The 25,426-nt window shown below is 34.6% G+C and overlaps 1 protein-coding gene across 1 annotated transcript in view; it reads right to left on the bottom strand.

The window, feature by feature from the left end:
• The window catches only part of LOC129613874 (carbohydrate sulfotransferase 11-like), a gene marked incomplete at its 5' end in the record, with an annotated part of 64,106 nt that overhangs the window by 18,528 nt on the left and 20,152 nt on the right, over positions 1–25,426 (bottom strand). Inside the window, 3 exons of the mRNA XM_055528179.1 lie at positions 2,494–2,638; positions 10,340–10,406; positions 15,038–15,185. Of these exons, the coding sequence (XP_055384154.1) occupies positions 2,494–2,638; positions 10,340–10,406; positions 15,038–15,185 (360 nt within the window). The remainder of the gene's footprint in view (positions 1–2,493; positions 2,639–10,339; positions 10,407–15,037; positions 15,186–25,426) is intronic.

Below are 25,426 nucleotides of genomic sequence, written 5' to 3'. Positions count from 1 at the left end.
GAAAGAAAAGATATCTAAAAAATTGAAGGGAATCCTAATAAAATTGTCAAAAAAGGATAACCTCCATGAATGCAGAAAATGGCGAGGTATAAAATTGTTAGACAGAATACATAAAATACTCACAATAGCAAAAATTATGCTAAAACTAGATCTTATTATGAGTGAGAAATTAGTAGGATTTTGCAGAAACAGAAGCTGCATAAATCACTTCAACACGCTTAGAATCATGAAAAAACAACCAAATGAATGGAATGGTCTCCTCTACTGCACTTTTCTCGACTTTGAAAGGGCATTGAATTAGATCAAGCAGGAGTCGACGATGTAATGCGGGGGTTTTATGCTACAGCAAGGGGCATTAGATGGAACCTGATTGGACTACGCTGATGATATCTGCCTCTTAGCACACACACGTGCAGACATGCAGAAAAAATTAAGTTGCTAGAAGAAGAAGCTGCCAAATTCAGCCTCAAGATCAACGTCAACAAGACGAAATACTTTAGAGTAGACACGAAAATAAATACGCATCTACAATTGAATAAGAAAAAAATTTGATGTGGTCAGCACATAACCGACCGCATTGTGCATTGTCTAGTTAAGTGAAAGTGTTACAGAATATTATAAAAATGCCTGTTAATTACCTCTTTCCAATTTTTAGGACATTAGTAAGCTTATAGTTAACATACCTAGAAAAATGTAAGTTTGGCTCTTAATAGAGTTTCACTTTGTGCCACCCGAATTCCCTGAAATGCTCGTCTCAAATAACAACCAGAACTCAAATATCAAATTTCAAGAAATTCTATCAATTAGTTCCGTAGATATGGTGAAAAATGTAAAATCGGCCTGCAGATCAGTTTTCGAACCCTGATCTTTCCAAAAAATTTATATGTTCATTCTTTTAATACGAGGAATTCATATATTAAATTTCAATGAAATCGGTTGATTATTTCTCTTTATATACGCAAAAATGTATATTTGGCCCGTAGTAAACGTCTAGTTGCTCACGCCTTATTTCTTCCAAAAGTTAGGAGGTTTTGGGGCCGGTCGAGCGAAGCTTATATATGAAATTTCAAGGAAATCGGTTGAATAGTTTCTTCAAAATGTTCAAAAACGTAAAACAGGCCCGCTAAAAAGTGCAGTTCCCGAGGCCTGATTTATCCCAAAAGTTGATCAATCCGTGCCATGGTGGAAATAAACTTACATATAAAATTTCATAAAAATCGGTTCAGTAGATTTTGAGATACACGCGTGCACACACAGACCGACAGACCGACAGACCGACAGACCGGCAGACCGACAGACGGACAGACCGACAGACCGACAGGTTGCTAAAAATAGTTTATTTACACTTCCCTACTATGGAGAAGTACGTTCCCACCGAAAACTCGATATGCAAAATTTGTTGCCATCACATAACCTACCTATTGTATACACAATACGGTCGGTAAAAATAGAAGATGTGCAGTGACAATTCAATTACTTGGACTGTATCGTAGCAAATTTTTAAGGTATAAAAGAGGATGTTGAACACAGGTTTCCTAAGGCAAAATCAACATTCAACAGAGTGTGGCATGTCTGGAATTGAGCCTGCTAGCCAGAAAAATAAAAATTAATATGGATGTGAAAAGTTTATAGAAGTCTAAGGAAATAAATAAGTGTCTGGTCTATTACAGAACAGAAACTACTAGACATAACAGCAAAAGAAAATAGAGATGGTTAGGTTACACTCTAAGGAAAGCTAACGACACAATATCGAAACAAGTTTTGGAGCAGAATAGACAAGGCAAAAGGAAAGAGGGTAGACCTCGCAACACATGGCGTAGAACAATTTTAAAAGAAGTTGAAACTAGCGGAGGAATATGGTCAAAAGTGAAGAAGCTAGCACAAAACAGAATAAACTTTAGAGCCCTATGTGGAAGCCCTATGCTCCCAACGAAAATGAAGAAAAGTTAAAAGACAAAATACAAAGTTGGGGTAATTTTTATATGAAAACACCAACATTAAATGTGTACTCTAAAGTTCCTTATAATGCTCAGTGCTCGAAGTGAGGCGGGATGGAGTGGGATGCCATCCCAGTACTTTTAAATAATTGGAAATCCATCCCACTACTTAATAGGAGAGAAAAATGCGTTCCGGATCATGTTTTTTAAAATTTAAGAAATTTTCGTTACTACATAGTAGTCTATGCATTTCTTTGGTAACAATTTGCACAGTTTTTGATTCAATGTTTAGTTGATTTAATTTTGAATATAAATATTCTCGTTAGTTTACTTCCAAAGTTTGGTAAATTTTGGTTAGTTATTTTTTTAAAAAAATTTTTTTTTATTTTTTTTTTACCATCCCACCACTTTGAGTATCCCACTTCGACCACTGATAATGCTTAAAAAAAATATTCTGTAATAAACATTAGATTCAGCTTAAACATTGACACATTATACCTATTATAGATTAACATAATAAAAAACATATAAATATAATTTGTGAATATATACGCACCTCATCTAGTGATACTCTAGGATACTTTTTTCTAGCTAAAACTAAGGGAACTTCTTCTGTCCTTCTCAGAAATTCTGGTGAATATCCAGCTAAAATATTAAAATTATACATCCACGAAGAAGAAGCTGCCTTAAATACGTTACACCTTTAATCGAAAAATAAATTAAGGTTATTTAAAAAATTTGATAAGTGCGTAAATTTAAAATAGAAAAATGATAAGCTTTTGTTTTTTAAGCTACAATGAGATCTAAAAGTTAAAATAAAAATAATTTTCCTCTATCTCTATAGTTTCTCAGTAAAACGTGGTAAATGTATTTAAATAAAGTTGGGTCAAACCAGTGGTTTGTATTGTAGCACTTTCCCTTCAACAAGTGAAAATACTGCTTTTTAATATAGTCTATATATACCTACCACACTATTAAAATTATTTTCATTCATTAACGAAACTATTTCTGGGATTGCATATATTTCGGAGTTACGATTTATGCAGTCTTTGAAATAAAGCAAAAATTAATATAAAGAAGGGTTAACACAATGCTCGATTTTAAGGGTTAATTACGTGAGTTAATTGCGTTGGCTTCTCGCGTTTATAGAAATTTGAAAAATCTTGAGGTTTCGGAAATATAGGGCGTCAAAAATTCAAATTTTATAAATTTCAATAGGCGATAACTTGAAAGGGGGTGGAGAAGAAAAAAAAAATTTCTTCTAACAAAATAAACTATGTGTCTAACGAAAGAAACTATAAAATAGTGTCTAACAGCTGCTAAAATTTCAAGCTCCTACAACCGGGGGTCTAGAAGAAAAACGACATCAAAAATTTGAAAAACGGATTTTAGATAACGATAAATTTGATTGGCCATTTTGTTTTTTTAAAGTTTAATTATAGTATAGCAGACCACTGCCTTTCTGTGTTTGCAAAATTTGAAAAATGCTTATGGTTTCACTGCAATAAATAGTTAAAAAATTACATTTTTAAGGTTTTGGAGGGTATCACTTCTAGAGGAAGAGAGATAGGTAAAAAATTTCTTCTGCGGAAATAAGTTTCTAGTAAAGATATATTAAATTTCAGCTTTCTATGTTCAAGGCTGTAGAAGTTTTGTAAACAGACATATGGATGGACGAACAGAGTGAAACTAATAAGCACTTGTTTCAAAAATTTTTTGGACGAAACATGGAATTACATGAAATGTAAATTTCACACATTTCATAAAAACATAACACATTTAGTTTAGTATATATAATATGGGATTTGTATTATTTAATCACTGCTGGTTATTAAAGATCAAAAATGAGAGTAATTCCTTATAGAATAATTTATCTTTTATTTTATATTTTATTCTAGTTAATTTTACCTTCTATTTTTTAATTTTATGCAGAAAAACAGTAATTTTATTTTCACTTTGATTTATTTTTCATCAACACTTTTCAACGCGACAAAATTTCTATGTATGTACCGTATGTATATTGATTTTTTTTTCTTTTTAGTTAAAATTTATATCAAATAAACATCTAAAAAGAAAAATTCTGACTTTGTCCGACTTTGATTTTTGTAAAAATTTTTCTAGACATTTGTGATTTCACAAAAGTTAAATTTTTGCTAAAGAAATGTACTTAAGATCAAATGCAACATCAGAAGACCGAGAGATATCGGAAATTTCAAAACTAGTAAAAGAATATACTGGAAAATTCGATAAAAATACTCCAAATAAGACAAGAAATAAGTTACCAAAAATAGAATAAAAGGAAGATGTGGAAGAATTAGAAACAATCGCACTTTTTGTTTTCACGAAATCGACCTTATAAAAAAATGTAAAATATATTTTTTTTTCCTTTTATTTTTATGTTTTATTTATACCGAACCTTACAATTCAATTAATACAATATTGTAATTTTCAATTCAATTAATTTCTGTATTAACAATATTTTTATGTATTTATTCCTTAAGCGCAAGGACTGATTTTTCGAACTGAACTATAATTTTATTTTTAGTTCTATTTATAAATTCTTAATACTAATGGTTTATATTTACCTTAGAATCTATTTTTCATTGTTATATAACTTACATTCTAAAATATCTTTAGTCTTAAATATGTACTAATATTATTGTTTCGACTTGACAAACCTTATTATGTTGTGCTTGTAAATTTATGTAAAGATAGCCTTTTTATACCCTGCACTTCGTGAAGGGTTTATTAACTTTGGTATGGAGTTTGTAACTATTTGAAGGAGTCATCTGCGGTATGGACATATATATATATATATTCTTGCTCAGCGTCAAATTCTGCGTCGATTTAGACATGTCCGTCCGTCCGTCCGTATGAATATTTTCTAAAAATTGACAATGCATATACATATATGTACACTTTACATAGAGTGACAAGATTTCTCTGGCTGACAATTTACCGTAACCATATGAAAAGTAAGTAGCTGCATTGAATGAGAAATCAAATTAGAGGTTTTTTCGTCCCTCAACTTCCGCTAATTGTTGCTGAAAGTGCTCATAAACTCGCTCGCTAAACCGCTAGTAATGGTGATTTAATAACTCATCCTTCAAATACTTTAAAGGATTCAAAAACTTTAGATAATATTACAATTTACTATTAAAATGTTCGGGATCATAGAACTAAAAGTAGTACTATTCTATTTAATTCCTCCGTTATAGAATATGAAACCTTCGCTCTGACAGAAACATCAATTCCTCTATCAATAATTTGGAGTGTTATTAATTTTTCTAACTGTGACAATTTAGAGCTGATCGCGTTTTTGGACACTTTAATCTTCCTAAACCTTTGGAGACTTTAATCATTTTTGGTTCCAAACTGTGTGAATTTGAACTTTTTTTCACAAACTCCTTTCATTTAAATTACCTACAGCAGATTTTGTAAATCTTAAATCGCCAGCGTAAGCAACTGGATTTGGTCTTTTTATATGGTTGCTAAGCTTCACAGTTCTGGTCACCTCACTACAACATTCATTTTAATAGGATTAGGTCGATTCAAAAAAATACTGGAAGAATACTGTTGTTCTCCCACCATATGAAAATTGGATTAAACTTATTAACTTATGGAAGTTAAGTAACTTCTTAATAGAATTCGACATTTTTAACAGAATCTTCGTGAAACTAATGTAAGGTCTCGTTCTCCTGATCCTGTTTTTGTTTCTTTTCGTAGAACTAATTATTGAAAATTTGAGCCAGTCTATAGAATGCTAAATCTGTGTAACAAATTTAAGAACACACTCGATTTTACAGTATCAAAGGATACGATCAAAAAGCTTGAATGTTTAATAAAATTATAGATTTATAGTAATTTTTAATTTATTTGTGATATTTAATTTGTTAATTGTTATACTCGTAAGTTAAATTTCTTTTCTAAATTACAATTATGTTTTCTAAATTTGCTTTCAATAATATACACATGTTAAAATTTGAAATAAAAAATAACAAAAAAAAATTAATATTTAAAGTTAAAATTGTTAAAATTTTTGAACTTAGTTGTTTCCTGAATTTTTTTAATTCTAGTAATGTATGTTTAAGTTAATAATATATATTTGTCGCACAAAAAGATAAAAGATATATACGCATAAGTACAGGATACGTTTCAGTAATCGCTCTCATTTGCTTTCACAAATAATCGAATTTCGAAATTTAAGACCTACATTGTCGTAAATATAGATTAGTTCGGAACTAGGGAGGGGGCAATAGTTTATATAAGCAATTTTCTAGACTAGGGCACTGCTTGAGAATCTGTGAACTATTTCATCGGATGTCCGTAGTGGTTGGCAGTACGGTTGAAGTGGCAAGCGTTAGCAAAATCGCCCTACCAAACCATTTCATTCTTATGCATTATTTCATATGTTGATATGTTGAAAGTTCAATTTATAATTAAACCTAAAGAGAATAATTAAGAAAGTACCAAAACTATTAAAAAAATAAAAAATAAAATTAATGCAACTAAGCTATCTTCAAAGGTAAGCAGAATTTATGAATTATCTAATAAAGCAATATCTTTTAGCTATGAAAACAAAGTTTCAGTAAAAAAAATTGAAACAGCTATTTTATGTTATTCAGTCTCCTTATCTAAATAATCCTAAAATTTTACCTGTTGGTATAAATGTATAAAGTTGGATCAAACCAATGGTTTGTATTGTAGCACTTTTCCCTTCAACAAGTGAAAATACTGCTTTTAAGTAGAGTCTATATATACCTACCACACTATTAAAATTATTTTCATTCATATACGAAACTATTTCTAGGATTACATACATTTATTTATAATAAAACACAAATTAATTTAAAGAGGGGTTAACATAATGCTCGATTTTAAGGATTAATTGCATGAGTTAAGAAAAATACTTATATTTTTGAATGTCATCGAATTTACCGTTACCTTTTTGCGTTTATAGAAATTTGAAAAAGCTTAAGATTTCGGAAATACAAGGCGTCAAAAATTCAAATTTTACGAATTTCAAGAGGCGATAACTTGAGGGGGGGTGGAGATGGAAAAAATTTTATTTCTAACGAAATAAACTATTTATTAGTGTTTAAAAGCTGCTATAATTTCAGGCTCTTACAACCTCGGGTCTAGAACAAAAACAACATCAAAAATTTGGAAAAAACAATAGGAGAAGCAAGCCACTGCCTTCCTGCGTTTGCAAAATTTCAAAAATATTTATAGCTTCACTGCAATAAATAGTTAAATAAAGTTGAGTCAAACCAATGGTTTGTATTGTAGCACTTTTCCCTTCAACAAGTGAAAATTCTGCTTTTAAATACAGTCCATGTATACCTATCAAACTATTAAAATTATTTTCATTCATATACAAAACTATTTCTAGAATTGCATATATTTAGGATGACGCATATATGCAGTGTTTGAGATAAAGCAAAAATTAATGTAAAAAGGGGTTAACATAATGCTCGATTTTAAGGGTTAATTGTGTGAGTTAAGAAAAATAATTATATTTTTTAATTTCATGGAATTTACCGTTAGCTTTTTGCGTTTATAAAAATTTGGAAAAGTTTGCGGTTTCGGAAATATAAGGTGTCAAAAATTCAAATTTTACGAATTTCAAGAGGTGATAAATTGAGAGGGGGTGGAGATGGAAAAAAATTTTCTTCTAACGAAATAAACTATTTGTTAATGTCTAAAAGCTCCTAATTTCAAGCTTCTACAGGCTGGGGTCTAGAAGAAAAATGACATCAAAAATTTGGAAAAAAAGGAGTTTAGATAACGGTAAATTTGAACGGCCATTTTGTTTTTCCAAAGTTTAACTATAGTATATCGCGCTAGGGGAAGCAAGCCACTGCCTTTCTGCGTTTGCAAAATTTCAAAAATGCTTATGGTTTCATTGCAACAAATATTTAAAAAAGGAAATTTTTAGGGTTTTGGAGGGGTATAACTTCTAGAGGGGGGGAGATAGGTTAAAATTTTGTTCTACGGAAATAAGTTTCTAATGAAGATCTATGTACGTATGAAATTTCAGCTTTCTATCTTAAAGGGTGTAGAAGTTTTGTAAACAAAAAAAGTGTCCACGGACGGACGGACGGACAGAGTGAAACTAATAAGCACTTTTTTCAAAAAAATTTTTGGAAAAGTGCTAAAAATGGCATTTCTAGGTTCAAAAAATTTTTTTTTTTTTCAATGGTTGATAATTTTTCCGAAATATAATTTTTTTTTTATTGGTGTGAAAAGAAAACTTCCTTTTATTCGGAATAAAATACTTTTATTTTTCGCTAATATATTTCGTGCGCTACATACGCACTTTATCAAAGCTGATTTTCTTCTAATTAAGACAACAAACAATAAAAATTGAAATCTATTAAAATTAGGAATATTATACCTGACTTAATATAATCTACCTGACTTAATCTAGAATTTGATTATTTTTTTTTTTTTTTTTTTTTTGTTATTATTTACAAACTAAATTTATACCTAGTAGGCAGTCCTTCTAAACGCGGACGAAGGTAACGCGGCTACTTGGCTCTTTAAATTAATTATTTGACCAGTTTTAAGGTTTAAAAACAGGTATAAATTTAGTTTGTAAATAATAACAAAAAAAAAAAAAAAAAAAAAAAAAAAAAAAAAAAAAAAAAAATAATCAAATTCTAGATTAAGTCAGGTAGATTATATTAAGTCAGGTATAATATTCCTAATTTTAATAGATTTCAATTTTTATTGTTTGTTGTCTTAATTAGAAGAAAATCAGCTTTGATAAAGTGCGTATGTAGCGCACGAAATATATTAGCGAAAAAATAAAAGTATTTTATTCCGAATAAAAGGAAGTTTTCTTTTCACACCAATAAAAAAAAAAAAAAGGCATTTCTAGGGTTACAACTTTTTGAGCGGAGGAGATAAGTAGTCATTTTCCTCTACGGAAATAAGTTCTTGGTAAAAATCTATGTACATATTAAAATTCAGCTTTCTATCTTCAAAGCTGTACAAGTTTTGTAAATAGACACACGGATGGACGGACGAACGAACAGAGTAAAACTAATAAGCACTTTTTCTCAAAATTTTTTTGGAAAAATTAAATAGTAGTTAAGTAGAAAACGCTATTGAGGCTCAAAATGATTTTGATATAAGGACTTTAAAGTGTCATAAATTTTATGAGTCAAAAAAGCGAAAAAATAAATTTGAAGCATTGGAAAAAATTTTGAGAATGGTACAATTAATATTAAATTTGATTGTTGCAATATTTTTCAAATAATAAGTGTATTAAGATGTTATAAGTGTTTTAATAACTTATAATATCTATAAACATAAAGGTGATAACTGCATCTCAGGTTTATGCTGTTGTAAGTGTAAAGATAGGTACATTTAGTAAAAGGATGTATGAATGATTGATTTTTAGTGTGCAATTGAAACGGTTGATCGTAATATATTGATGCAAAAATTAAAATTTTACGGTGTTAGTAATATTGAATTGTTCTGATTTGGCTCATATTTGGCAAATTTATATTAATTATTTGGATTTTTGTTAATGGCATGGTACCTAATTGTTAGGTTGTTGAGCTTTATTTGCGGATAATATTTTAATTTATACTGCGTATATGCAGTAGTTTCATTTAGTGTGATAATTCTAATGTTGCAATTAAAACCGATGATGCATCAATTGACATTGTTAGTGAAATAAAAAATGTACGTGTAGTTATAGAATACTTTGAATACTGCTTTTCAATTCCTTTCACTACAAATCCAAAATGATGAGCAGATTACGAAGGAGGTATAGATATTAGGTATAGAGGGATTACAAAATAGAGGTATGAGAATTATTCTAAATTCAATAGATATATCTCTAAGTTTTTTATGCTAAGCACTTTGAAGTGAATGAGTGTAACTCAAAAAATCAAAATAAATGTCTTATTGATTGTGTTGATATAATGTTGTAAATAGTCATAATTATTTTTTATATAAAATCCAGAATATGATAATGCACAGTGGACTAAAATTATTCAATGAATTTGAAAAAAATTTTAGAATGTTTAAAAAAACTTTAAAAGAATATATTATAGAAACTTTTTCGTGATAACTTGAATTTATCTTAAACTTTTTATAAGATATTTTTCATATACAGAAGCAAATTCATATTTGTTATTGAATTTTTAATTACTTACATATGTATTTTAATAAATAGTAAAAATTACTAAATAAAAAAAATTAATACTTAAATATCCGTATTGCATGTATTATATGCATATAATATATAATTGCATGTATATATGCATGCAATAAACTTTTATATGAATATTTTTGAATAAGAAAAGCGTAAAATATAAATGAATATTTGAAAGAGAAGGTTTTTCCATTTCCAATACCTGCGTCTGAAAATCATTTATAATACTTACCAAACAAGATGATGTTTCAAATTTACTAAAAACTCCCATGGATTAGGTTTATGCAATGCATCAGTTCCTGAAATTTAAACACAATCAATTTGTTTTGAACATTCAGTTTGGAATTTCATGTGTAAAAATAAAAATTAAGTATTATAAAATGGCGAATGATATTTTATTAAAACTAAAAGTAAATAGAAATTTCAATCTGATGCAAGGTAAAATATTAGTCTAAGCATTATTTTAATTTTTAATATTATCCTAAAACCTTCACCCTTGCAAATGTGTGTTACCCTATTATGGCCGTACTGATTTAGAGTTTTGCCGTCAAATTTATTGCAAATGTAAAGAAGATCGTCAATCGTCAATTTGTACTGACTTGCTTAACTAGAGATTGTCCAATGAAATATTATCTAAACAAAAAGAAGCAACTCGCTTTTGTGTAAGTTGTGTCCAAACGATGGAGAAATTATTATATATGTATCTTGTGTGATTGTTCTGTTTTGGACTCAGTCGGCACAAATGGTTTGAATGGGTTTGAATTGGTCACTGAAAGTCGAATTTCAATTTAAAACAAATGTCTAAAAGTGAAACGTTAAATTCAAATATGAATTTTTTGTACAATATGCCGGGAACATACATATTATATAATAGAAACGAATATTATACATATATAGAAATGCTTCATGCAAAAGAAAAGATAAATGTATTGAAACGTCTATGCATTGAGGGTTAGTGAAAACTTATTTTGGAAAATACTAATTTCCCCGCAACACATATTGTTCAATCGTGGTGAAGTCGGAATACTAATTAATCCATTTATAAATATTTGCTGCTTGCCGACAAACTATAAATACATTTCTTTGTCAACTGCATGATTTAACCTTTATGAAAAATAGTAAATTAAGTGGACTTCTTAGCTAAAAGTCTACTTGGGTAGTGGATTTTACTCTTCGAAAATACTCCGTTTTTAATCAAAAAAACTCCTAGTAAATCAAGTCACAGTCCATAGGAGAACCTTAAAAATTTTGCTCATAGTGTTGCATCTCGGTATACAATATACTGAAGTTCTGCTTAGTAGACGTAATTTTAATCATGGTAAGTTGAACTTCCTCTGCATCTTTTTTTGATAATTTATTACATTTTACGGTGCCTTCATCTAAAGTAGCAAATTTTGGTATGGAGATTGTAACAACTTGAAGGAGTCGTCTCCGGTATGGACATATACATATATTCTTGCTCAGCGTCAAATTCTGCGTCGATTTAGACATTTCCGTCCGTCCGTCCGATCACACGATAACTCAAAAACGAATAATGCAATCGACACCAAGCTTTCACAAATTTTTTCTTTTGTGCCAAGAACGAACCCTATTGTAAATGAACTAATTCGGACAACGGGTTCGGGTAGCTGCCATACAACTCAAAGAGTTTATTTTAAATATTTCAAAAACTAATAAAGCTATCAATATAAAATTTTGTACACATGTGTCCAATTATATTCTACATATTCTCTAAAAACTTTAATGGGATAGCTGCACCGGTTCGGACGGCTCCCATACAATTCCAAAAGCAAATTTTTTATATTCGGCAAAATAATAAGCTAATTTTAAATATTTGGAAAAATAATAAAGACAGATTCATGAAACTTGGTATTTGTGTGTCGAGTTATAGGTCAGATATATTTCTGAAGTTTTGGCTGAATTGCTTGACAGGTTCGAGTAGCTCCCATACAAGTCTAACAGTTTATTTTAAATATTAAGAAAAATAATAAAGTCAGATTCATAAAACTTAACAGTCGCGTGTCCAATTATAGTTCAGACATTTCTGAAGTTTCTATAGAATGGTTTCACAGGTTCGAGTAATTGCTATACAACAACGAAAAGTGCAGGCTATAACTCAATCGGTTTATACCGACTGAAACGTTTTTTCTTGTTTTGTAATACTTTGGGTACGAAAGACCTCAGCAAGTAGTGCGTTATTTCAGTTTACATATTTGGCTTGAAAACTGTCTTTTTATGATCTCATAATTAACACCACAGTTTAGACATTCTTATGATCTTATTTACTTTTGCTAATTATGCGTAGTTGGTTATGTCACTCCCTCCTACTGGCGAGAGATTATATTTTTTAATTTCAATTTTTTGGTTTTAGTGAAGATCTATTTTTGCCGACCGTATTGTGAAACAATAGGTAGGTTGTGTGATGACAACAAATTTTGCATATCGAGTTTTCGGTGGGAAAGCACCTGTCCATAGTAGGGAAGTGTAAATAAACTATTTTTAGCAACCTGTCGATCTGTGTGTGCGCGCGTGTATCTCAAGTTCTGCTGAACCGATTTTGATGAAATTTTATATGTAAGTTTATTTCCCCCATGGCCTCGGTATATGATATATCAGGCCTCGGGAACTGCACTTTTTTACATCGGGCCTGTTTTACATTTTTGAACATTTTGAAGAAAATATTTAACTGATTTACAAAGAATCTTTTGCGTACACAAAGAGATATAACCAACCAAAGAGATATTTCATTGAAATTTAATATTTAAATTTTTCGTAATAAAACAATAAACATATAAATTTTTTGGAAAGATCAGGGCTCGAAAACTGATCTGCGGGCCGATTTTACATTTTTCACCATATCTACGGAATCAATCGATGGAATTTCTCGAAATTTGATATTTAAGTTCTGGTTATTACCGAAACGAACTGGCGAGCATTTCAGTGAATTCGGGTACCACAAAGCGAAACTCTACTAAGAGCCAAATTTGCATTTTTCTAGGTATGTTAACCATAAGCTTCCTAATGGCCTAAAAATTGGAAAAAAGTATTTAATAGACATTTTTATAATATTCTGTAAAACTTTCACTTAACTAGACAAAACACATTGCGGTCATTTATGTGCTGACCACATCAGATTTTTTTTAATGTTATCCAGTTCTATTTTTGTGGCGGTTCCATTTTTGGTGAACTTTTGATTTTTCTCTTTTCTGAGTTGTTTTTGAGTTTTAGAATATAATCAGTTTCTCTAGTTCTTAACTGTTCCTACACTACGATATCAACTTTGTTATTCAGGGGGCCATTCGAAGTTATATTACTTCGAACAAAAATTTTTAGTATACCTTATATTTTTGCCTTATTTTTGCAGTTCTTACTTTTTAGCTATTGATACAAGGTCTTTTATTAATAAATCGACTTATTAATAAAAGAAAATACCAACTGAGCTACAGAGGCATGAAGAAATTGCCGACGAAATGTTCTCTACATTGCTTATACTATTGTTGGTAGAGCGTCCGCCTAGAAAGCCGTAGGTCACTGGCTCGAGTCCAGTTCGAGGAGAAAAATTTTTTAATTAATTTTTCTGCCTTTAACTCGTTCCTTTGATTACGTCATCCATCTGTTCTGCAGTTGCATGAAGAAATTTCCATTAAGTTAAATTATTAGTGTAATAATCACATTCGTATTAATTTCGCAACTATGATGTAGTATTAGTAAAATTCATAATTTAATTAGTACAATAGGCACAATCCTATAAATATATATGTTCTTGTAATTGTGTGTTTCAATAGTAAATTGTATGTAGCAATCAATGTGAACAAAACAAATACTTAGTAATCATGTGAATTATAGTATAAGCAATGTAGAGAATCTTCATGCCTCTGTAGCTCAGTTGGTAGAGCGTCCGCCTAGAAAGCGGTAGGTCACTAGTTCGAGTCCAGTTCGAGGAGAAAAATTTTTTAATTAATTTTTCTGCCTTTAACTCGTTCCTTTGATTACGTCATCCATCTGTTCTGCAGTTGCGAAAAAATTTCCATTAAGTTAAATTATTAGTGTAATAAGCACATTCTTATTAATTTTGCAACTATGGTGTTGTATTAGTAAAATTCATAATATAAAAATGTCTGTTAAATACTTCTTTCCATACCTAGAAAAATGTAAATTTGGCTTTTAGTAGAGTTTCGTTTTGTGCTATCCGAATTCACTGAAATGCTCGCCAGTTAGTTTCGGTAACAACCAGAACTTAAATATCAAAGTTCGAGAAATTCCATCAATTCGTTCCATAGATATGGTGAAAAATGTAAAATCGGCCCGCAAATCAGTTTTCGAGCACTGATCTTTCCAAAAAATTTGTATGTTCATTGTTTTAATACGAGGAATTTAAATATTAAATTTCAATGAAATCGGTTGATTATTTCTCTTTATATACGCAAAAATGTATATTTGGCCAGTAGTAAACGCCCAGTTGCTGATGCCTGATTTCTTCCAAAAGTTAGGAATTATTGCCGACGGTCGAGCAAAGCTTATACATATATGAAATTTCAAGAAAATCGGTTGGATATTTTTTTCAAAATGTCCAAAAATGTAAAACAGGCCCGCTAAAAAGTTCAGTTCCTGAGGCCTGATATATCCAAAAAGATTGATGAATCCGTGCCATGGTGGAAAAAAACTTACATATAAAATTTCATCAAAATCGGTTCAACAGAACTTGAGATACACGCGTGCACCCACAGACCGACAGGTTGCTAAAAATAGTTAACTTACACTTCCCTACTATGGAGAATTGTATTCCCACCGAAAACTCGATATGCAAAATTTGTTGCCATCACATAACCTACCTATTGTATACAGAATACGGTCGGTAAAAACAACGTCAACAAGATTCAGGTGAAGTTGACACAAGGGAATTTAACAGTTGACAGTAACAACAACTCACCAATTTTATTCAGTCCATGCTCTTTGCACTTTTCTTTTAAATGATCTTTGCGAATTTTCATCCGTGCTTCTACCATATCCTTTTCGTTATGAGATAAAGTTCGTATAGCATCATCAGGCAAAGTTTGCAATTTTGTATCATTTTCATACTGTAAATAAAAGGAATTAATGTTTAATTAACTAAATATTTAATATTTCCCGATATTTAAATATACATGCATGTTATATTGTTACATGTTAAATGCTTTTAATTATATTAATAAAGTTTTAAATTTGAATAAATTTAGGATAGTTTTTACGTTTTATCGGATTTATGGAATTAAATGTAACTTTTTACAAATTATATAAATGCTACTAAAACAATATAAAAGCCAAGGCAACAATTGTAAATCAATTATAAAACAAAAAGACTTTTAAAATGCAACATTATGTTAAAGGTGTTAGCAATATTTCAGTTGTACAAGGTTACATTTAATATTTAATAGACACTTTAATGTCTTTAACTAAATTTGTAAGAAATAAAGTTGGGTCAAACCAAAGGTTTGTATTGTAGCACTTTTCCCTTCAACAATTCGTGAAAATACTGCTTTTAAACACAGTCTAGTATACCTATCACACTATTAAAATTATTTTCATTCATATACAAAACTATTTCTAGCATTGCATATATTTAGGATGATGCATATATGCAGTCTTTGAAATAAAGCAAAAATTAATATAAAGTGGGGTTAACATAAAGCTCATTTTTAGGGGTTAATTGCGTGAGTTAAGAAAAATAATTATCTTTTTTAATGTCATGGAATGCCGTTAGCTTTTTGCCCTTATAGAAATTTGTAAAAGCTTGCGGTTTCGGAAATATAGGTGTCAAAAATTCAAATTTTACAAATTTCAATTTGTAAAAAATTTTACAAATTTTTACCTTCATAGGGGGGCCCAAAACCGCACTGTCACCTCCTAGTGGTGGGCCCCGGTAATGGCGGAGGATAAAGGGGTGATTGAAACGATCAAAGTTACGTTCGTGTCGTGGTCATGTCTCGCGGCGAGCCTCTTGCTTTGTGAGTTTCAGCCCTATATCTATACGTCAGCTGACGACAGGCGTCCCAAGTCAAGGTGGAACAGCATATGCCGATGACTGCGTGGCTAAGGGGGAGCTTAGTCGTTAGTATGCGGACTCTGGATACCAGGCGCCCTCCAGTTTAAATGAGCCTTCCCATGGTATGCCGGGCTCTGCCATGGGTGACTTTACTTTCCCGCGCTACTCGTGGGACCAGAAATGCAAAATAACAGCAACAACAACAAGACAAATAACAACAGTGACAACAACGACACTAAGGACAACATACAACCACGTAATGCTCAAGGGTCTTCGGAACCAGAGCTTCTCTTGACTGACGCAGAGGAGGAACTCCTTCTCACGCCAGTGGAGGGAAAGGCGGCGCCTCCGATGGAGACGGATAATCAGGATCCTCTTGGACCTATTATCCAAAAAACTGAGGAGGACCTGAAAAGGTTGGACATCAGGGGAAAAAAACAATATTTCTCTGGTGCATCCAAGCGGCGTATCGCGGCTTATATAAGGGATGGCATGTCCCCAGAGGAAGCTCGCAGATATGAGAAGGAAAGGCTGGAAAAGCTGAAGGCCTGCGGATCGGTTGTTGTGGCCGACCATCCCCAAAAGAGGGAAAGGTCGGAAAGCAACACCCCTGATGCAGGGCCCTCAAAGAAGAGGTCGATGAAGGGCAATGTTGAGTAAAAGGTCCCTGGGAACATTCCTCAACAAAACCCGAAAATGACTTCTTATCGGGATGCAGTAGCGCAGGTCAAGGTGGCCATCACTCATAGACTGCATCCAGAGGAAAGGCTATCCGAAGTCCAGATGGGGAAAATCAAAGTAGCCATCATGGATGAAATGGATAGGGTTGTGGACTCTCATCCACAATTCACTGCAGCGTTGCAAAGGGACGGATGGATATCCGTAACATGCAACAATCAAAACACCAGGGAGTGGATAACCAGCGTCTGCAGGAAGATAAAGCCTTGGGACGGTTGCGATGTCGTGGTACTGGATGGCGACAACATGCCCAAACAGCATGTCTGCGTCACCTACGTACCAAAGGACGAGACAACCGTCAGTCTCTCCAGGGACAAATTTCTAAGTAGGATAGGGAAACAAAATCCCAGTTTCAAGATAAGTTCCTGGAGGGTGCTGAGGATGGATAAGGAAAAGGACGGGGGCTGCTCCATCACTTTTTCCGTGGATGATTCCGGATTGGAAGATCTACGGAAAGCGGAGTTCCGACTTTTCCTGAATTTCTTCCGTGTTACCGTTCGGGTTAAAGGAAGAAAATCCTCTCAAGGTGCTGGTGGCAGGGCAGGACAAAATAAAAAACCAGTGCCCACCGCGACAACGACGAGCACTTCAGGCCAACCAAAAGAGCCAAAACTCATTGGAAAGTCTGAAGTCGCTCCGATAATGGCGGCAAGGGAAACGGAAGAACCATCGACCAGCACGCCAAATACAAGCGTCCCGGGGAACCAAAAGGGCTCAAGCCCATTGGGAAGCCCGGAACTGCTTCGGTATTTGCTGTTGGAGGGGCTAGCGTAGCACCTGGGGCGGCAAAAGAGGCTGTGGCAGGGCAGGCGCCCACCAAGATGTGTAAAAAGGCGACAATGGGAGGTAAGGCTCATGTAAAGCCTTTGTCTAAAGGGCCAAAGCCCATAGACAAGAGCCGGAGGAAATAATATGGCTGTGAGGTGCATCCAAATAAATCTACAGCATGCTAGGGCATCTACTGATGTTCTGGCTCATAGATTTATGAAGGATCACCTCGATATCGCCCTTATCCAAGAGCCTTACATAGTGAAGGATCAGGTTAAGGGCCTAACAGGTGAGCTATTGTATGATAATACAACTGGGGGCAGGCCTAGGGCTTGCATCTTGTTTAGTAAAAAGCTAACGTATTTTCCCATTCCAGATTACTGTTCTAAGGATCAGGTAGCTGCGTTGGTGAAGATGAAGTCCTGCGGGGGCTGGACAGAGTTCATTGTGTGCTCATCCTACCTCCCGGGGGACTGTGCCCACCCGGACGAGCAACTGAAGGATCTAGTGGACTTTTGTGGAAGGAGGAACTTCCAACTTATAATAGGAAGTGATGCCAATGCCCACCACACCGTCTGGGGAAGCAGCAATATAAACAAAAGAGGTGAGTGCCTACTTGAATTTATATATAGCAATAAATTAATGATTATGAATGAAGGCAATAGGCCGACATTCATAAATGCAATTAGGGAAGAGGTCCTTGACATCTTATGGATGGGATTAGATCCGTTCCTGCTTCTGTCAGAACGGTGATGGATATCGAACTGGCCAGCGAGGCCCTGACGGCGGCTATTACTAATGCCTATCACGGGAGCTGCCGTGCTAAGCCGAGGCGGAGCAATAGGAAGTGCCCGTGGTGGAATGAGGAGCTTTCAAGGCTTAGACTAAAGACCAGAAAGCTATTCAATAAGGCCAAGGCGTCAGGTTCGTGGGAAGAGTATAAGGACTCACTCACAAAATACAATAAAGAAATTAGGAAAGCGAAGAGAATCTCGTGGAGGGCGTTCTGCAAGGGCATTGATGAACTCCCCAGCAGTGCGCGTCTTCACAGGGTGCTTTCCAAAAAGTATGCTAGCAGGTTGGGCCTAATGGAACGTCCTGATGGCTCCATGACTGAGAACGGAAGGCAGACGTTGGAGCTTATGGCGTCAACGCACTTTCCTGACTCGGAGATTCTTCGGAATCACTCAAATGCAGTCATCGAACCGGGGGCACCCTGGCCCAGGAGGGATGACTGGCAACGATCCCGTCTAGTCTTCACGATGGGCAGGATTAGATGGGCTGTTTTCTCTTTCAGGCCCTTCAAATCTCCAGGTGATGACGGGATATATCCTGCATTTTTGCAGAGGGGTTTCCAACATATCGCTAGAGCACTGTTGGGAATTTTTCGCGCCAGCTATGCGTGGGGTTACATCCCTCAGGCATGGAGGGTGGCTAAAGTGACGTATATTCCGAAGGTGGGTAAGCGACCAAGCAACCACCCAAGGTCTTTCCGTCCAATCAGCCTTACTTCTTTTCTATTGAAAGCAATGGAAAAGGTGATTGATAGATTTATACGGGACGGTGCACTGGGAAGCAATCCCTTGCATGAATCTCAATACGCCTATCAGTCGGGAAGGTCTACTGTACTCGCTCTGCAGGGTCTGGTGGGGGTCCTTGAAAACTCACTGGAAGTGCGGGAGGTAGCAGTTGGCTGCTTCCTTGATATAGAGGGAGCTTTTGACAACATCCCATATCATGTCATCTGTGAGTCGTTGCACAAACGAGGGATTGATGCGACGACTAGCAGATGGGTCAATCGGATGCTACAGGATAGGATTATTAAGTCCACCATAGCTGACGATATACTCTTCATCTCCGCTGCAAAAGGATGTCCGCAGGGCGGGGTTCTTTCGCCCCTCCTGTGGTCCATTGTAGTGGATGATCTAATAGCTGCTCTCAGGGGCTCCGGGGCGCGTGTCTGGGGATACGCTGACGATGTGGCATTCGTCGTACGGGGAAAATTTGAGAGCACTATTTCAGATCTTCCACAGCAAAATTTACGTGCTGTGGAAAGGTGGTGCAAAGGCGTTGAGTTAAATATAAATCCAAGCAAGAGCACTTTGGTCGCCTTCACCAGACGCAGAAGCAGGGACAGATTAACGAGCCCAATTCTGTTTGGTGAACGTATTAGTTACTCGAGGGAGGTGAAGTATCTGGGGGTAACCCTGGATGATCGTCTCTCTTGGAATACCCATATCGATAGAGTTATCGGGAGAGCTACGGCGGCCTTGTGGACGTGTAGGAGCTTCATCGGGGGGACCTGGGGAATTAGTCCCAGAATAGCACTGTGGCTATATACGGCCCTTGCTAGGCCCATTGTCACCTATGCGTCGATTGTATGGTGCCGTAAGGCTCAGCAGGCGGGTGTGCGGGCCAAGCTGGAAAAGCTACAGAGGCTGGCCTGCCTGGGAGTGACCGGGGCGATGCGGACGGCTCCCACCGCTGCATTGGAGGTGATGATCGGATTGCCGCCACTGCACCTCCATATATTGAGGGAAGCTCGGCTGGTGACTTACCGACTTCTCTCTGGCGAGGACGGGGCAGGGCTAAAGTTGGCCCACAGAACTCACAGAGACTTCATTGAGGGCGATCCGATTCTAAGGATAACCATGTCAGATACCTGTCTGCCGCGGTACAACTTCGACCACAAGTACAGGGTTCTGTTTCCTGATCGATGGACGTGGGATCGGGGTGGTCCGGTACTTAGGTCGGGTTCGAGCGTGTGGTATGCGGACGGGTCCAAAACGGAGTCGGGTGTGGGCTCGGGCGTATACGGTGTCCGCCCGGACACGCATGTATATGCAACCCTTGACCCGTGTTGCACAGTGTTCCAGGCCGAAATACATGCAATAGAAATCTGTCTGAGAATCAATTTGGAAAGGGGGTATAGAAACCGCACCATCTATGTGTTCTCAGACATAGGGCTGCGCTGCTGGTGCTCCGTTCAGCTCAGGTTACATCCAAGCTGGTCTGGAGCTGCCTTGCTGCACTTATGGAATTAGCATCGGAAAACAGAGTGATGCTCATTTGGGTGCCGGGCCATAGTGGCCATGCGGGCAACGAAGTTGCCGATGAGTTGGCGCGGAGGGGATCTGGGGCTGCCTTTGTGCAGCCGCTGCCTTTCTGTGGTGTGGCGGATTCGCTGCGTAGTTGCTGGGGATGAGCAGGAGCCGGGTTCGCACTATTGCGAATTTCTTCACGGGGCACTGCCCGGTGAAATACCACCTGCATAGGCTGGGGAAGTCGAGCTCCCCCCTGTGCAGATTTTGTGGGGGTGGCGATGAGACCGCCGTGCACATTCTCTGCGACTGTCCGGCACTGGCTGTTCGGCGCCGCAATTGTCTTGGACATGGGTCCCTAAATGTTCGGGAACTATTGTCCAACTCCCTTAGGGATATCTCCGGCTTTGTGATTGGGACGGGGATATTATAGACGGGAGAGTGGGGTGGCTACAATAAGTCAAAAATGGCTGCGGTGGCTTGGGGGGATGCTCCTGTCCCACTCGGTTCCCTTAGAATCTACAATCTACAAATCTACCTTCATAGGACCTTCATAGGTAAAAATTTTGTTCTACGGAAATAAGTTTCTAGTGAAGATCTATGTGCGTATTAAATTTCAGCTTTCTATCTTCAAGGGTGTAGATGATTTGTAAACAGACACGGACGGACAGAGTGAAACTAATAAGCACTTTTTTTCAAAAAATTTTTGGAAAAGTGCTAAAAAGTATGTGAGATCAATGAGAGTCTTTTTCTGATTTTTTTTTACTTGTTTTAAATCTTTTTTTGATTTTTTTGCTTAAAATTTTAGTGTATTACTTTTGAAATAACGCGATGTAACGATACAATCGCCTGCAAAGATATTGAAATACAGCCAAAATTTGAAAATATAGGGATAGATAGTCATATACCATTAATAGTATGTTTCTTTTTTCTTTAATCAACTTATAATTAGTGAGAATAGTCAATTTCAATAACAAATTTCAGCTGCAATAAACTTTAAATAAGTGACAATACATAACAAAAAATTAAAGAATATGATCTTCTTTGAACTATGATGAAGCTGAATTTTGACCAAAAATTTGAAGTTTGAGAAAACGAATAAAACTCTTAACAAACTTTTAAGGTAACTGCAATAAAACGTTATAAAACTTTTTGATTAATAAAAGCAATAAAACAAAATAAAAATTCTTTTGAGATTTTCGCAATTAAATCCATTGCGCAATTAGAGTGTCTCTGCTTGGCCTTAAAAAGTGAAGCTTTCCAGTTTTTGCCTTAAAAAGTGAAGGGCAGAAAACGAGAAACTAAAAAAGGAGCACTATGCCAAAAGATAATACACCGAGTGAGAAACCGGTTACACATCAAGAGCAACATAGAATTATAGACTCAACAGACAAGGACAGACGGATTGTATTCTTAAGCAAAAGAGGTCAAAAGAGAAAGGCAGAGTCATCAACGGAAGTAGTTCAACCAACGAAAAATGTGGAGGGTTCAGGTGTTCCTCATTCGAAAGGCGGTAATGATACTGTCAGGAATTTCAAGTCATCCACTGTTATCATTAGTAATGTGGTTGATTACAATCAAATAGAAGCCGGTCAAAGTTATGGCAAGAAATCTTCATCCTACATGCAAGCCGGAAGGTATAAAAGATGACTTACAATGTAGGAGTTATAAAATTCTAGGTGTAAGTTAATTGTCAACGTGAAGTGAAGAGAATATTGAGGCCTTGGAAACAATGTTGCAAAACATGATTGTGATAATGGGTAAAATCACCAATGAACCTTTGAAGGTATGGCTGCCATTGAAGGTAGGTCTTCTGATAAAAATACAAAAACAAATAAAATAAGAAGATGATGCCGCAAAGTGATTTTAACTTCGAACTGCAACGGTATCGCAAACAAAACAGAATTATTTAAAGTCTTTTTGAACACTCATCCTAACAACATAGCTATCCTAAAGATAGGTACCCTGATTATGAAACTGTTTTAAACTGACTTTCCCAGGTGGTTGAAAGGAAAATCCAAGAACTTACATCGGCAATATATGAAAATTATATAAAGAACGTGTTAGCTACGAAGGAAACGAATTATTTCTTATGAAAGTCGACAAAGAGCAAAAATAGATCGATTAAGCACGCTTCGCCACTGATAAAAGCAAATAGCAGTTTGGTGAGCAATATAGAGAAAGCCGAATTATTTCCGGATCACTTAGAGAGCATATTCACACCAAACGGAATAACATCACAAGTAACAATTTAAAAGAGTAATATCCTAAAAAATTTACCAAAAATCTCATAAAACTGTCATGCCACACTCGAATACTCTCATAATTTTTTTTTCTTTTTTTTGTTTTCATGCAACTCTCGTAATGTTCTTATAACAAAGACTTAGCACTTGTAGTGTTAAAAATTCTGCTACTCTCATAGCTAGTCATAAAAAATTTTAATTCTCATAAAGTATTTTTTATCAGATGCCAACTCTTGTAGAATTTTGTTCTTAAAAGAATTCCTTTATAAGCAAATGACAGAACATGACAAATAAAATACGCAAAAAGTTAAGTAAAAAATATGTTCATAAACACTGCTTAAGAAATCAGTTCGATTTTATAATATGGAAAAATTTAATTGAAGAAAAGTAAAGAGATCATGTAGCTTTCGAAAGAAAGTGCAGAATAATATCTATAGAAAGCATCATCAAATTTTAAAAAACCTGGTGTAAATATTGTAAAAGGTTCTAATTGTTATTAATCAGACATAATATCATGCCTGACGATTCTACAAACTTACAACAAAATAATATCATTTTAGAGTCGAGAATTATCAATGCCAACTTCATATTATGTGTTACAAATGGAAGCGAATAATGATATACCTGTAAACATTATTCGTTTAGGAATCCATTAATATCATCAATTCCTCCTTCATAAGAGGAATTTAATTCTCACAAGTGTAGTTGTTAGGCACGGCCATCCTAGTATTGTCATTTTTCCTTATCTAAATTTTAAGCCTAATGAGACTGAGAATTCTTTTTTTGGAATTCTTAAATTATTAAATTATTAAGCTAAAATTAATGAAATGGAAAATTATAGTTTTATTTGAATATTATAAAGCTTGAGTTGGAATTTGTGCAAATTAGAATATTTATTTTTTTCTTAACAATTCTTAAATTTTAAAATTTATGTAAAAAAAAAAAGTAATTAGATATTATAGGGTTAAAAAATATGTATAAAAATTTTTTAAATTTTAATTATTTTTAGTTTACGTTGCTTTTTTTCGAAGTACAATACCAACTTTCAATAAAAATTTAAAACCAGCAAATTTTTGATTTATAATCATGGCAAAAAAATTATTTAATGGCAAAAAAACTAATTTATAATTCAAAAAATTTTTTTCCAATGGTTGATAATTATTATAATATAATATAATTCTTTATTTTTTATTTATTATTTTTTTCTAATATATTTCGTGCGCTACATACGCACTTTATCAAAGGAATCAGCAATGAAGGCTAAGAAAACTTTAAAGGAGTGCAAGTTTCTGGACTTTAACATCAACGACTTGACGATGCCGAACCCATCAGTTCTCAAACTGGTGTGTCTACCAAAAATTCACAAGGAAGGTGAGCAGTTCAGGGAGAACATTTCCGCTAACGGCGCCTCAACATACAAAATTGCGAAGTGGCTCGTGAAAAGATTTGGGGAAATGGATTTTCGTTCCTGTTCTATTAAGAATAGAGAGGAATTTATAGAAAAACGAATCGCTTAAAGATTGGTCCTGATCAATTAATGGTATGGTTCGATGTCAAAGCGCTCTTTCCCAATGTTCCAGTTAACGAAGCTCTTGAATATTTGAAAGTATGGTTATCAACACAACCAGGAGAAACAGAAAATTGGAGCAACAAAGTAAGAGAATACCACAAATTAGCAAGACTTTGCATGGAGGACAGTTACTTTGAATTCAGAAACGAGATGTACAGAACAATGTCGGGAGTATCGATGGGCAATCCACTTTCACCATTTATCGCAGAATTATTTATGTCCAAATTGGAAAAAAGAATGGAGGGGGATTCTCTGATGCCTAGAGTATGGATGCGGTATGTTGATGACGTCTTCGCGATAGTGGACAAGGAAGAACTGGAGAATATAAACAGATGCATCAACAAATTATATAGAAACATTGAATTTACATTTGAAATTGAGGAAAATGGAGTTTTACCTTTTTTGGACATACAGGTGAAAAGAAATTCTGAAAAAATTGGATTCAAGATATATAGGAAGAAAACAACAACACAAAGATAAATTCCATAGGATTCGTACCATTCAACGAAACATAAAATGGCGGCGTTCAACTCTATGATCCATAGAATGCTAACCACACCGATGGACAGACACGACTTTAGATCAGAAGTAAACTTCATTTTGGACACGGCTGTGAAGAACGGTTATTCTACTGAACGTATTAATAAACTCATTAGGAAGAAAAAACGAAAAATTGAGCAGGAGAATATGAGCACATTATTTAAACAGAACAGGATATTGGAGGAACAAAAAACAACATGGGCATCTTTAAGTTATGATCATCACTGGACAAACTTGATAAATAAACAACTAAGGAAACACAATATTCGGACATCGGAAACCAATAGTAAATATCAACTTAGGAGCTTGTTAAATTCGGCTAAGGATAAATTGAAGATACATGAAAGATGCGGTGTGTATAAAATCAATTGCAATAATTGCAATAAATTTTACATAG

Source organism: Condylostylus longicornis, unplaced genomic scaffold, assembly GCF_029603195.1.
Source record: "Condylostylus longicornis isolate FDR11 unplaced genomic scaffold, ASM2960319v2 ptg000094l, whole genome shotgun sequence".
NCBI classification, from domain to species: domain Eukaryota; kingdom Metazoa; phylum Arthropoda; class Insecta; order Diptera; family Dolichopodidae; genus Condylostylus; species Condylostylus longicornis.
This window is presented reverse-complemented; position numbering and strand designations above follow the sequence as displayed.